The following is a 14,493-nucleotide window of genomic DNA, read 5'->3' as shown; positions in this document are numbered from 1 at the left end:
CTCAGAACAGAAATTTGAGTAACTTTCAGTGCGTATCGGCAGTTAAAAACTAGCCTGTGAATTTTTCCATGATGTTAAAAACGAGTAAGAAAAAACTACGAGGTTTCGACTTGCCACGTCAGACAATTTGCTTTTAAAACCACTTTGATTTACTTCTTCTTACGGATCTAAAAGTACTAAGACTTTGCTGACGTACTGGTCTGTCAACGTGTGTGTGTTTGTGTTTGTGTGTGTGTGTGTGTGTGTGTGAGAGAGAGAGAGAGAGAGAGAGAGAGAGAGAGGGGGGGGGAGGGAGAGAGAGATAGAGAGAGAGAAGAAAGAGAGAGAAAAGGCTGTGAGAGAGGGGGGGGGGGGTAATAGATGGTCCGTGGTCGAGTCTTCCGGCCAAGGCCCGCCTATTCCAACAGCGAACATGGAGACTCTCGGCTGAGAGATACTATATTAGCTGTGGCAAGTTCCTTCGGGCTAGTCGGCAAGGGTTCACGCTGCCTTATGAGTCCGCCTGTGAGTGCGCAATTCCAGATATATCAAACATGTCCCGCAGTTGCACGTTTATAACCAGGCTGACCTTTTCTGGCAGGAACCGTTTCGCTCGCACTTTACCATAATCTCGTCATTGCTCTCGTTCCTTCAGAATTACGAAATGGAACTTCGTGTCGGCTGTACATTTGTTACCTCTCAGGTATCCGAAAGAATACCACAACAACGGTTATTAACGAATTTATGCTCATGTGGGATATCAAACAGGATTATTGATTGCATTGAAGATTTTTTGGTGAGGATGACGCAGCATGTTTTTTGGATGAAGTGTTGTCTACAGCCGGCCGGAGTGGCCGTGCGGTTCTAGGCGCTACAGTCTGGAGCCGAGCGACCGCTACGATCGCAGGTTCGAATCCTGCCCCGGGCATGGATGTGTGTGATGTCCTTAGGTTAGTTAGGTTTAATTAGTTCTAAGTTCTAGGCGACTGATGAGCTCAGAAGTTAAGTCGTATAGTGCTCAGAACCATTTGAACCATTTTGTTGTCTACAGTTGCAGAAGTAACTCCAGGCGTACCCCCTGCAAGTGTGTTGGAATCCTTGCTGTTCTTGCCGTATATTAATCTTCTGGAAGACAACACAGTAACCTTAGACTCTTTATCGATGAATCAGTTATCTCTAATGAAGTACTAGCAGATATAAACTGCACAAATGTTCAGTCAGATCTTGATAAGAGCTTAAAGTGGTGCAGATATTGGCAACGTGCTTTAAATGCCCAGAAGTGTAAAACAGAGCGCCACACAAAACGAATAAACGTAGTATCGTTTGATTAAATTATCAGTAACTCACAACTGGAAGCAGTCAACTCACACAAATATCTGGGAGTAACAATGTGAAGATATGTGAAATGGAATTATCACATAGTCGTAGGTAAAGCAGATGACAGACTTCGATCCATTGGTAAGATGAGTGGGAAAGGAGATTGTTTGAAAAACACACGTGGGAACCATCCTAGAATATCACTCAAGTGTATGGGATCCGTACCAAATAGAACTAACGGGGGTACTGCACGTATACAAAGAACTGTTACACGAATCGTCATAGCTCTGTTTGACCCACAGAAGAGAGTTACGGAAATTCCGGAAAACCTTAACTGGTATATGCTTGAAAAAAAAAAAAAAAGTCAGCTATCCCATGAAAGCCTATTTACGAAATTTCAGGAAACATTATTAAATGAAGAATCTAGGAATGTTCAGTAGCATCCCGCATACAGCCCCAGTAGATTCCTCGAAGAAATGATTGGACTAATAGCGGCACTGGCAGAGCCACTGAAGCAATCATACTTTCAGCGCTTCATACACGAATGGAATAGGAAGAATCCCTAATACTTCACAGTGATTTGCAGGCTATAGAAGTAGTGCAGACGTAGATGTAAATATCAGAACCACCATAAACTCTTTTTTCTTATAATTGGTGGGTAATATTTATCCGTCCGGATAGCCGTGCGTGTTGAAGCTCCGCTTTCGGTACAGAAGGAGAATAACAGGATGGTATCCAAGTCCCTCCTCAGTTACGCGATTCACGAAATTTAGGAAACTTCCTCTCCATTTCACATTAATATCACTACACGCAGACAGTCGGGTCGCATATATCCCGACCTGGAGGATAACGGGCTGGCGACAGGAATGGCACTCGGCCACCCCTTAAATTAACAAGCCAAATCCGTTCATAACCGTGCCAACTCCGCTACACTGTGGGACAAAGGCACAAGGAAAAAACAGAAGAAGACGAGGAATGGTTAAATATCTTTTCTATCCTTCTATGTGAGGGAAGAACACAGTTTATGATAACCCACACTTGCGGTGACGTAGAGAACGGCAGAACGAAACGGGCAGCTCCGAAGGTAAATGACAGGGGATTTGACGAAGTGACCGAATAACCAAAGCGAGTCCAGAGCGTAGCAAAGTCGTCTTAAGAGTTTACAACAAACAAAGAAGCAATCCAAGTCACAAACCTATATCAGGCAAGGTCAAAACCAAGACCCTACTATTCAATGACGCGTAACTAAAGGCTTCAGAGACATTTATTTATGTCTTTCATGAACAGTACAGAGTAACCAGCCACCTTGAAATGTAAGGTGGGTCGGATGCTTCTATACCTAACAGCAAAGACTTATTATTACAATCTTATTGGTATACAGTTGTTAACACTTTTTAAATAATATGGAAATGAAGTCCCATGCTTCTTGACAGAGCGTAGGGGAACGATGCGGGAGATCCGCACCGCCGTACTAGTCAAGGTCCTAATGGAGGTGGTTTGCCGTTACCTTCCTCCGCCCGTAATGGGTATGAATGATGATGATGAAGACGACACAACACCCAGTCATCTCGGGCAGGTGAAAATCCCTGACCCCGCCAGGAATCGAACCCGTTCTCGGGAAGCGAGAATGCTACCGCGAGACTACGAGCTGCGGATTTAAATAATATAAAGAACATAATATATAAAAGTTTTTCTAAGGTTACAGGGAACTGAGTGCTTAGAAGTTGTTAAAGTGGTCCTATGAAATTTGTTTCTGCCTAGTTGAGAAGAATGTAATTTACATAATGTAAATGTCAAAGAAAATAGAAAAATGTAATACAATAAATGTGGTGAAAATAGGTTTTAATGTGTAGAGGGAAGTGGTATACTATATTTGGATGTGTAATATAGTTTAAGTATCTTGTTGGTTGATAATAGCCTATTTCTACCTATTTCAGGTACGAAGGTCTTGGTAGAACCTCGAGCTATTCTCATCTGAACGATTTGCATTTATGCAACTTCCTGGCAGATTAAAACTGTGTGCCCGACCGAGACCATTCTGGATTTGCATTTATGTATGTTTATTGCGTTTGTGTGTATTGATATATTGCTTGGAGTGTTGCATGTCAGGATACTACATGATATTCAGTAGTTGCTCGTTTATCTTGCTGTTGGTAGTTGTGGTATATTCTATGTGATACCTTACATACATACGCGGTGGTATGATACAGGTCAAATACTGACTGAGGATTTGATACATGGAATACATGAATTTCAGCGTTACGTGACCAATGCACTTATGGTTGTGAATTTATTACTAGAAATAGAATGCGGTTCATTGGTACCTGAGTGCAGTATTCCTTAAATAACTTATTACATTACATTTTTAGTTTTATACTTAGTTTATACAGAAAATACATTTGATAAATAAAATTCATCGATTGTAGCTTTACATAAAAAAGAGAATATACTTCTGTCTACACATACGACGAATAATACATTACTGATTATGTACAGCATACTTCAAAACGATGTGCAATGTGTTGTTGGGGAGGAGGAGCCTCGTAAAAAGAATTCTGCGAGCCTTCTCCTCCCAAGCGACGTTACCTTATTACTGCAGTCTTAGTGTGTGGTGTCGATGTTTGTTTCTTTTATGATTGTTACTGCCTTCTGTGTTGTTTGTGACTATGTTATGGCACGCAGTGTCAAGTGTTGTTGGTTTGGATCCTTTTCACGTGTTGATCCATTCTGAATCATGTACACTTAGTGTGTTGGTTCCTTCCTCGGTTTCGGAATCTGTGGTCGTGCTTGTGTCCTTGTATGTGGTTTGTTGTGTTGTTTGTGCTTGTGACGCTTCCTTCCATATGGGGTTTGGCTCTTACATTCTTCATGCAGTGTGTTCGATACAATATCGGCTACGCTATTTATTGTGTGTTCCAATCATCGGGATTACGTATCATTCTGGCGATGTCATTGTCTTTCTGTATATGTCTCACGTGTGCTAGAGTGTTACATAGCAGTGTGACATGTTCTGGTGTCCCAGATTCTCCGCAAATGCACATTTCATTGTTAGTTAGTCCCACACGGTTTAAGTGTACCAGGTATGGCCCATGGCCTGTCAGGAAATGGACCATCCTCTGGCTTCGGCTGACATGTTTCAGTTGTAAAGGAAAGAAAGAGCATACCCGGTGGCCCTTGTCGGATGCCACCCACACTCTCTGCCATGTTTGAATCCGCCATTGTTTCATTTGTCTTTTGTTTGCAACTTAGGTTCCCGTAATTTCTTTGACTTTATCGGACCTGTAAAGTGCAGCTCTATAACAAATTGTTATGTCCTTAGGGTAGGTCCCCATCACAACGCAAAGTGCCTCTAGTGATGTGGTGTCGTAGGTTCCGCACATTCTCAGGAGTACATTGCGTTGACCTTGACTGGCAATTATCTCATTAGTCTGTATTTTCAGTCTGTGAGTCCAAGCACTTGCGGCGAAGCCTGCGATGGATTCGAATATCGCAATGTGGTAGGCCCTTATCGCCTTAATAGGTAATTTGTACTGAGTTGTGTTGAGTCTTGCTAATTTGGGCATAATTTTGGAGGCTTTGTCAATTGTCAGTTGATATAATCGTTAAAAGTCTGTTTTTCCTCAAGATGCAGTCCTAGATAGCGTGTGGCTTGCTTCCTCTTTATGCTAGTATTGTCTAATTTTAGAACTAGGTTCCTCTGTAGTGTCCCTCTGAGCAGTAAATATACAGTTTTGTAGGACGCTATTTTTAGTTTATTTTCTTTACGCCAATTGTTCATTTTCTCATGCAGTTTCGTGTCTTTTATCTCTAGAACTGCTCTCGACTTGGCTGACACCACTACGAGCAGATCATCTTATCCTGTCGTGGCCGTCCAGGCTGTTCAGCAAAGGACTCGATTGCGATATCGCAAAATATTGGTTCGTAGATCGAGCTCTGTGGACATCCCTTTGTTATTCTCTTGACAACCTTGCGTGTACCAGCACTCCATTCCGCCACTCCGCCTCTGCAGTAGTCGAGGAGGCTATTTTAGAGAGAAGCCGATAGCCGCATTTCTCTTAACCTGGCGAAAAGGGACGGCCACCAGTAGTTGTCAAAAGCTCCGGCTATGTCTATTAATATGACGGACACGTATTTGTCGCTGATGCTATTTGCTACTGTCAGTGCTTATTTGACGGCGTCTTCTATTGATCTACCGTCCCTTAGTCTAATTGATGGGGTGTTAAGCCGACGACACGTCTGTGCGATTGTAACCGGTCACACAGCAGCCTTTCCTGTACCTTGGCGAGTGTGTTTAAGAGGCAGATCGGTCGGTACGTTTTGGGATCTGTTGGCTCCGATTTCGAGTAATTTTGTACCTTAGGATGTTTTCCCAGTTTTATGGTTTCTGGTTGTGTGGACTTCGATGCGTTTTCACTGAACATTTCCCCTGATAGTGTCTCCTTGCTTTTGTTGACTGGTGAATGTATATTTATGTGGTGGTTGCGTCTGCTGTTGTGCCGGTGCAGGATGTGTGTCTTTCTATTCAGCTACCTTACTGTTTCGTTTTTCATAGTGACTGTGTGTGCAACTCCCGCAGACAACACGAAGTGGTGTAATACGAGGTGCGGCTAGAAAAAAAACCGGACTGATGCTGGAAAAAACATTTATTTACAATTATTTACAATTTCATGTTATCTCCTTCAATGTACTCTCCTCCTCGGTCTCTACACCGCTCCATACGAATTTTCCACTGTTCATAGCAATGCTGCAGATCATTTTCGGTAAGTCCATACATTACTTCCGTCGCTTTTTCTTTTACTGCTTCAACAGTCTCAAATCTAGTTCCTTTCAAAGCTGACTTGACTTTAGGGAAAAGAAAAAAGTCACAGGGGGCCAAATCAGGTGAGTATGGTGGATGATCTAAGATGGGAATGTTGTGTTGTGCCAAAAACGTCTTCACTGACAACGCACTGTGAGCTGGGGCATTGTCTTGGTGAAGGATCCATGACTTTTTTCTCCACAAATCGTTCCGTTTTCTCCGTACTCGCTCACGTAGGGTAGCCAGGACGCTAATGTAGTAATGCTGATTCACTGTTTGTCCCTCTGGTACCCAATCAATGTGCACAATCCCTTTGATGTCAAAAAAAACAATCATCATTGCCTTGAATTTCGATTTTGACATTCGTGCTTTTTTTTGTCGTGGAGAACCAGGAGTTTTCCAATGCATCGATTGGCGTTTAGTTTCGGGATCGTAAGTAAAAAACCACGATTCATCGCAAGTAATAACATTTTGTAAGAAGGTGGGATCACTTTCAATGTTTTCAGGATGTCAGAACAAATCATTCTTCGGCGTTCCTTCTGTTCAATTGTGAGACACTTTGGAACCATTTTTGAACACACTTTGTTCATGTTGAAACTTTCATGAAGAATCTGCCTAACACTTTCCTTGTCAACTCCTGTTAACTCAGACACTGCTCTGATTGTTAAACGGCGATCTTGTCGAACAAGTTTACCGATTTTTTCAATGTTTGCATCAGTTTTTGCTGACAATGGTCTGCCAGTGCGAGTGTCATCACTGGTGTCTTCGCGGCCATCTTTAAATCGTTTAAACCACTCAAACACTTGTGTTCGCGATAAACAATCATCGCCGTACACTTGTTGTAACATTACAAACGTTTCACTTGCAGATTTTCCTAGTTTGAAACAAAATTTGATGTTAACACGCTGTTCTTTCTGTACACTCAACATTTTCCGACGCACAGACAAAACGTCAACTACTTAAAACAGACGCCACGGGCAGACTGAGTGCAGGAGGCAGTAGGCGGAGCGAGAGTCACGTGACATGCCACGCGACTTTCAGCCTTATTGCATTCGTTTTATTGTTTCACCAGTACTAGTCCTGTTTTTTTCTAGCCACACCTCGTATAGGGTCTACATTTGGTTGTATCGCATTCTACTTGTTGAGCGGATAGTGTGCAATTGTCTTTGTGTTTGCCTGTGGTGTTGCATTTCTTGTGAACTCTGTGACAACTTCATTCTCAGGATGTTCAAGGATGTCGTTACATTTCTTTGTACCATCTTCTAGTATTATGTCTTCCACTTCGTCACCTCGTAAAAGGAGACCAGCCTGGAAGATGGCCCAATCAAACATGTGATGTTTCAGGTGCCTGTCTACTTCTTATTCTATTGCAAAATGGTTCAAATGGCCCTGAGCACTATGGGACTTAACATCTGAGGTCATCAGTCCCCTATTCTATCTCACTCTGCATGCACATGTCGTCTATATAGTCGGTAATGCTGAAGTACCTAAATTGTATTGTCTCCCAGTCTCCCAGAACTGAGGCATTACATTAGTAGTATTATATGCATTTGGGGTTGTAATAACCACATGTATTACCGCCAGGCAACGGCTCTCCGCCAGACTCCCATCCTAGTCGAGGGCGATTTGTACCTTTGCCTGTTTGCGTCATTAGTTACGTCTGTTCCTGTGTGTGCTAGGGAAGTGGATTTCTGACAGCTGTGGTAGTACTTCTTATTAATGTTCGTTGTCCAGCACATCGTACTCGGTGACAGCAAGACAAGTGAGAAGTGAGAGACTGGCTATCAAGAGCCGAGCCACGTTATTTTGCAGTAAACAATCGTTCTGGGGCGGTGCCACTGGACGCGATTGCCGCGGCTGTTGCGCCTCGCGTGGGTGCAAGTTACGTATGTAGTCTGAAGCCCAAGTACCGCTGACGTATCCTCCCGATCGATACTCGGGCTACTCGAGGAATCCGAATCACAGTCGGATGCTAAAATACCCCTACATCGCACATCGAATTATCTTCTCAATATTAGTCTCCGTAATAACGTCGCTAAATTAAAATTTGCTTGTGGGATGGTATTCGCCTTCAAGACAGACGAACCTAAAGTTGGTGATGGAAGACATTCATCGCCGGTATTTGGAAAGGGGGGAGAAAGTGTTGCAGACATTTCTGATGATTACATTAGGAGACAATATGACAGTGAAAATAACACCACGTAGTACTGTATAAACTGACAATTGCAACGGTAATACGTCCGTCGGATGTTAACTTGATGTCCAGCGATCCCCTTGATGTTGGACAAGAGAAGCAGATGATATACCGTCACTTGGTTTCACTCTCTATCTTTGTTCAAACATGACTAAGTGAGAATGTAGCACTTAAATTCCACCTATTGCAAAACAATTCAGAGGTGTGTGGACGTTTATTTCACGAAACATAAATGCCAAGTTTTAGAAAACCTACAGTTAAAACAGGGAGTGGAACGTGACTACATAGACTTTCCCAGTGTAATAGCTGATAATATTCTTCTCGAGTCTGCGATCAGAAGTCATCTTGACACAATATTTCCGCGGTCTACCTGGCCGCCATCTTCAAGTAAGTGAACCATTGCACGAACTCGTCGCCTGGCCGCCGTTCGGCCAACGGTGTTTGCATGTGTGAATCACATGCGAAGTTAAGTGGCGGCTAGAGCTTTCACAAGTAATTCCCAATAGCCTCTGGCCGCATTCTCGAGGCATAGCATTCATATTCCTACCACAACAGGGATTTAGCGATCTCTGCTGTCTCGCTGGGCGATGCACAGAGTCATCTGCTCTCAGTTTGTGCTGCACACTGTTGAGAAGGTAATTCAGTTTTTCGTCTTGATATGTCAGGTACAAGAAAGGTATTGACCAAAATTCTCGTAGAAAAAATCATACTTTGCAATATCTATTTGTCACACATTCATGGTTACGATTCGAGTTATTAATAAGTATAATTCTGTTTCATTCCCATACGTAGCTAAGGAAAACATTGTCAAGTAGGTCAGCAGACATGCCTGGACCTGTACAAACATCCTTTGTCTCTGACATCATTGTGACAGTATTTCAGAACTCACATTCTGACTACATAAGGTAGAGCCTATCCCATTGTTGCAAGACAGCCAGCATGACAAAGTGTCATCTTGAATTTCCCATCAGTTTATACTGAGGACAATAAATACCTTACTCCCACATAAAACACACTAGCACAACTGGGCTACGTTCTTAAATTTCTGCCTTCCGGAGTGGCCGAGCGGTTCTAGGCGCTTCAGTCTGGAACCGCGAGACCGCTACGTCACAGGTTCGAATTCTGCCTCGGGCATGGATGTGTGTGATGTTCTTAGGTTAGCTAGGTTTAAGTAGTTCTAAGTTCTAGGGGACTGATGACCTCAGCTGTTAAGCCCCATAGTGCTCAGAGACATTTGCACCATTTTTTCTTAAATTTCTCGCCAGGATTTTGAATTTCCCGCCAAAATTGCAATTCCCGCAATTTTATACATAGTGGAACTGGGCGTTGTCAGAAGGGGGAGGTTGGACGTAGAAGGTGCGGAAATCCTATTACACATTGATGACATCATCAGCGACACATTTTGGGCCGGAAATGGCATTACTATTGTAACGGTATAAAACTACTACACTGGACTTCCTGCACTCAGCAGCATTACAGCAAGATACTCCTCACCTGCAAGCTTCTGGAATGGCATCAATAAAATATGGACGCAATTTCCACAAGGCCGCGAGCAACACATAACTTATTTATGTACTCATACAACATGCTTCTGGATTCTGATTCTCTCATAAGTGCAATAATTCTATAATATACTAAGGCCATTGTGAACTGCAAAGATAACAGACATAACTGACAAGACAATATTTCAAGATATGCGAATAATTTTGTAACGGAAGTATTGATTTTATCTTTCTTTGCTAGAAATTGCATCCTGGCCTCTCGCGTTGTTGAATGGAAGGCTCACTTCAATTAATGCTCATTACAGGCTTTTATGAAATCAGAAAGCAGAAGCAAATTATGACAGAAACACTGAAATTATTCTTACGAAGTATGTGTTGGTAAGTAATATATATATATATATATATATATATATATATATATATATATATATATATATATATATTACTTACCAACACATACTTCGTAAGAATAATTTCAGTGTTTCTGTCATAATTTGCTTCTGCTTTCTGATTTCATAAAAGCCTGTAATGAGCATTAATTGAAGTGAGCCTTCCATTCAACAACGCGAGAGGCCAGGATGCAATTTCTAGCAAAGAAAGATAAAATCAATATATATATATATATATACTACCCCGTTCAAAATTGCTTTCTTGAGAACTAATGCCACAAAATACTTTTAACATATTCTTCAAAACAGCGTAATACACCAGGAAACAGAGATTTGATCGTTCTTCGGAGCTATATAATTCTCCAAGCTGTCACACATGAAGATACTATGCGTAAGAATAAAACATATAAAGATTTTTTTTTTCAATAAGGCACGCGAACCGTGGCGGAACTAAAATGCTCCCATCCGGACCATGTTCCCAAGACACACACATGCTACACCCTCATTAGCGTCGTATGTGCCACAAAGTGTCTCTTTGAAGACCTCAGCGATGGCTCTGTGACACAGATGTTCGTTAGGCCTGTATAGTGTCGCCCAATTGTATTCACTCCGCCGCGGAACTATGAGTAAATCGAAAGATGTCTTCAAGACTATTTGCCTGCAGATCATTCAGTCGTCACAGGAATTTCAGTTTCATAGAAAATCCCCAGAGCACTTGCTTTGCATGACAGACGCGTAGATAACGGCAGTGAACTGACCTGCTTTATTATTTTTGAGTCTGCAACATCCATCTGGATCATAAATGTATGGAGGAACGTGATCTTTATAGATGAATTCTACACTGATGTGCCAAAGAAACTGATATAGGCATGAGTGTTCAAATACAGAGAAATGTAAACAGGCAGAATATGGCGCTGCGGTCGGTATCGCCTATCTACGACAAGTGTCTGGCGCAGTTGTTAGATCGATTACTGCTGCTACAATGGCAGGTTATCAAGATTTAAGTGAATTTGAACGTGGTGTTATAGTCGGCACACGAGAGATGGGACACAGCATCTCCGAGGTAGCGATGAAGGGGGGATATTCCCATACGACCATATCACGAGTATACCATGAATATCAGGAATCCAGTAAAACATCAAATCTCCGACATCGCCGAGGCCGGAAAAAGATCCTGTAAGAACAGGACCAACGACGACGGAAGAGAATCGTTCAACACGACAGAAGTGCAACCATTCCACAAATTGCTTCTGATTTCAATGCTGGGCCATCAGCAAGCGTCAGCGTCCGAACCATTCAACGAAACATCATTGATATGGGCTTTCGGGGCCGAAGGCCCACTCGTGTACCCTTGATGATTGCACGACACAAAGCTTTACGCCTCGCTTGGACCCATCAATTCCGACATTTGACTGTTGATGACTGGAAACATGTTGGCCGGTCGGACGAGGCTCGTTTCAAATTGTATCGAGCGGATCTACGTGTACGGGTATGTTGACAACCTTAAGCATCAATGGATTCTACATGTCAGCAGGTGGCTGTTCAAGCTGGTGGAGGCTCTGTAATGGTGTGAGGCGTGTGCAGTTGGAGTGATATGGGACCCCTGATACGTCTAGATACGACTCTGACAGGTGACAGGTACGTAAGCATTTTGTCTGGTCACCTGCATCCATTCATATCCATTGTGCATTCTGTCAGACTTGAGCAATTCCAGCAGGACAATGCGACATCCCACAGGTCCAGAATTGCTGCAGAGTGGCTCCAGGAACACTCTTCTCAGTTTAAACACCTCCAATGGCCACCAGTCTCCCCATACGTGAACATTATTGAGCATATATGGGATTCCTTGCAACGTGCCGTTCAGAGGAAATCTCCACCCCCTCATACTGTTACGGATTTATGGACAGCCCTGCAGCATTCATGCTGTAAGTTCCCTCCAGCACAACCTCAGATATTATTTGAGTCCATGCCACGTCGTGTTGCGACACTTCTGCGTGCTCGCGGGGGCCCTACACGATACTAAGCTGGTATATCAGTTTTTTCGGCTCTTCAGTGTATTTCTGTTCATAGAATGATTTCCGTCGCATGTTAGGCAGGTGAGGACGGTAACCGGTACGACTCTCCAGGTATACAGTATGTTTCGACTGTTTCGTCGTGGACAGTAATTCCAGTACGAATCAATAAGTTTTTGTAGGTGAAGAATTTAAAAGGCCAGTGACATCTCCGGATATGAATCCTCCGCAACTTTGTGGAGGCGAATTACAGTCATCCGTTACCATTATCTCCATGCAGCTCTTTTTCAGGACTGCGAATAGAGTTCTTGACCCACTTCATAGAGAGTATGAAACGATGCTAATAAAGTGTAGTAGCTAGAAGTAACTGTCTTAATTTTGTGTAAGATATTTTTTCTGGATTTTACCATTATTTTCTTAACGAGTGTCTTTAGTTTGAGAACTTTATAATTATCTGTATAGAAGAACATTTTATGCATGTTCTCTAGACAAGATTTGCGTTGCGATGTAGCTATAACGGAAACATTTTCGGGAAGTTTTCCATCATTTCAGGAATTTGCTTAAGTTTTGGTCAGTAGAGTAAAGCTAGAACTGTAAAAAAAGTGACTTGAAGTTGTAGCGTTGAGAACTTCATATTCCTGTTTATAAGTTTCTGGCATCGTTTATCATCCATTCCTCTCTTTCGCGTGAAACCAGTTTCTGGGAGTAAATCAATGAAAGCAGTGGACACAGTTTCGCATATTGACCAAGTTATTCCTTATTTCTTTTCAAGTGAAACCAGTTATAGTTTTTCTGTCGTTTGAACTATATATTTTATTCGTTTTTCCAACTGAAACCAAACTTCAGTATTTTAATGTTGATGTTTTTAGGGCAGCAACCAGCCACAAATTGACTTTGAGTTCCTTTATTCAAAGGAATTCGTTACCAGTTTCGAATCGTAGAAAGAAAGCGTGTAAATCCGTCTGATGATGAATCGCAAAGATTCGAAACCGGTAACGGTTTCCTTTGAATAAAGGAACTCAAAGTAAATTTGTGGCTGGTTGCTGCCCTAAAAACATCAACATTTGTCTTCAAAAACAGCCACGGTCTCCAACATGTCATCATATGACAAAATTGCATTCAGTATTTTAGTTGACTGAGCTATCCGTCATCATTCATTCTTCTGATCTGGTAGGTTCCTACCACTAGAACTGCGTGAAGACACTGTCGGGGGTACACGAAAGTTGAAATAAGCGCTATACGTAAGCATTTAATCACATACTGAATAAACAAATTAATATTTTATTCATTTAAAACTGATTTATATATTGTTCGAGATGCGTAAGTAAATTTAACTTAATAACTAACCAAACTATATCGTTGGGGGTACGAAGTTAAGCATAAAAGGTTCCGTAGGAGTACGTGAAGCCGACAGGAACATTGCCAGATATCAGGAGCTGTTTGTATTCTGTTTTACTGGAAAGCAGTGGTGGCGGTGGCCGTTAATTAAATTTGAAAACTTGCGGCGACGACGCGCAGTCGACGTAAGCAGCCTCCAGCAGGCTACCAGGGCAGCATCCGTCGCGAGGAGGTAGCCAACTAGCGCGCGGGCTGCATGCCTTCACGGGCGACGAGGCTTCCTCCTTGCGTCGGATGTATTCCTGGCTGCCAAAGTCTGCCGACGTCGGTACCACACTCCCGGTCCCAATGATGGATGGATGTTGCCGCCCCTGGTAAGACTGACTGACGACTCCTCCCCTCCCTATAACCTGAGCTGAACTCTCCACCATGTTCTCCCCAAAGTATAAGATATTCATTTTTGTTCACATATAAGTCACAATGTGAGTGGAGATTTCTAGTTAAATGTATTGAAGAATTCGTCGTAACTGGTGTCTGCCATGGCGTCCCCAAACGAAAGGACAGACAGAATATGTGGCTACGAAACATACAATTTTTCATAATTTTTCTGTCTTGTGAGAAACGTTTCATGGCAAAGTGAAATCTGAATACAAAAACGAATAACAATCAAATTCGAGTAAAAGATCTGTGTACTGAACATTATAATTATGAAGTATTTACCTGAAAAGGATAAGAGTGTTATGTAATATCATCTTTCGTTTTGCTATAAAAAAGCGGGATCAGTCGTTGTCATCTTTCTCTTACGTTTTGTTTTGTGTCGAATGCATTCGATGTATCTGACGATATGATATTAAGTATTTCTAGCATTTTCTAAATGCAGCGCCGCCAGTTAACAGAGCATAGTTGGTGGACGACAATGCGCCGCCATTATGCAGCAAATTCGAATGAACTCAAATATTGATTT

General features: G+C 42.3%; 1 protein-coding gene across 1 annotated transcript in view; it reads right to left on the bottom strand.

Annotated features, from left to right (window-relative positions):
- The window catches only part of LOC126249373 (relaxin receptor 2-like), a 379,385-nt gene extending 365,425 nt beyond the window's left edge, over positions 1-13,960 (bottom strand). Inside the window, exon 1 of the mRNA XM_049951026.1 lies at positions 13,695-13,960. Coding sequence (XP_049806983.1) covers positions 13,695-13,960 — 266 coding nt within the window. The remainder of the gene's footprint in view (positions 1-13,694) is intronic.
- Between the last annotated feature and the right edge of the window lie 533 nt (positions 13,961-14,493).

Source organism: Schistocerca nitens, chromosome 3 (assembly GCF_023898315.1).
Source record: "Schistocerca nitens isolate TAMUIC-IGC-003100 chromosome 3, iqSchNite1.1, whole genome shotgun sequence".
Classification (NCBI taxonomy): domain Eukaryota; kingdom Metazoa; phylum Arthropoda; class Insecta; order Orthoptera; family Acrididae; genus Schistocerca; species Schistocerca nitens.
The sequence above is the reverse complement of the archived record's forward strand: the minus strand, read 5'-3'. Positions and strand labels throughout refer to the sequence as shown.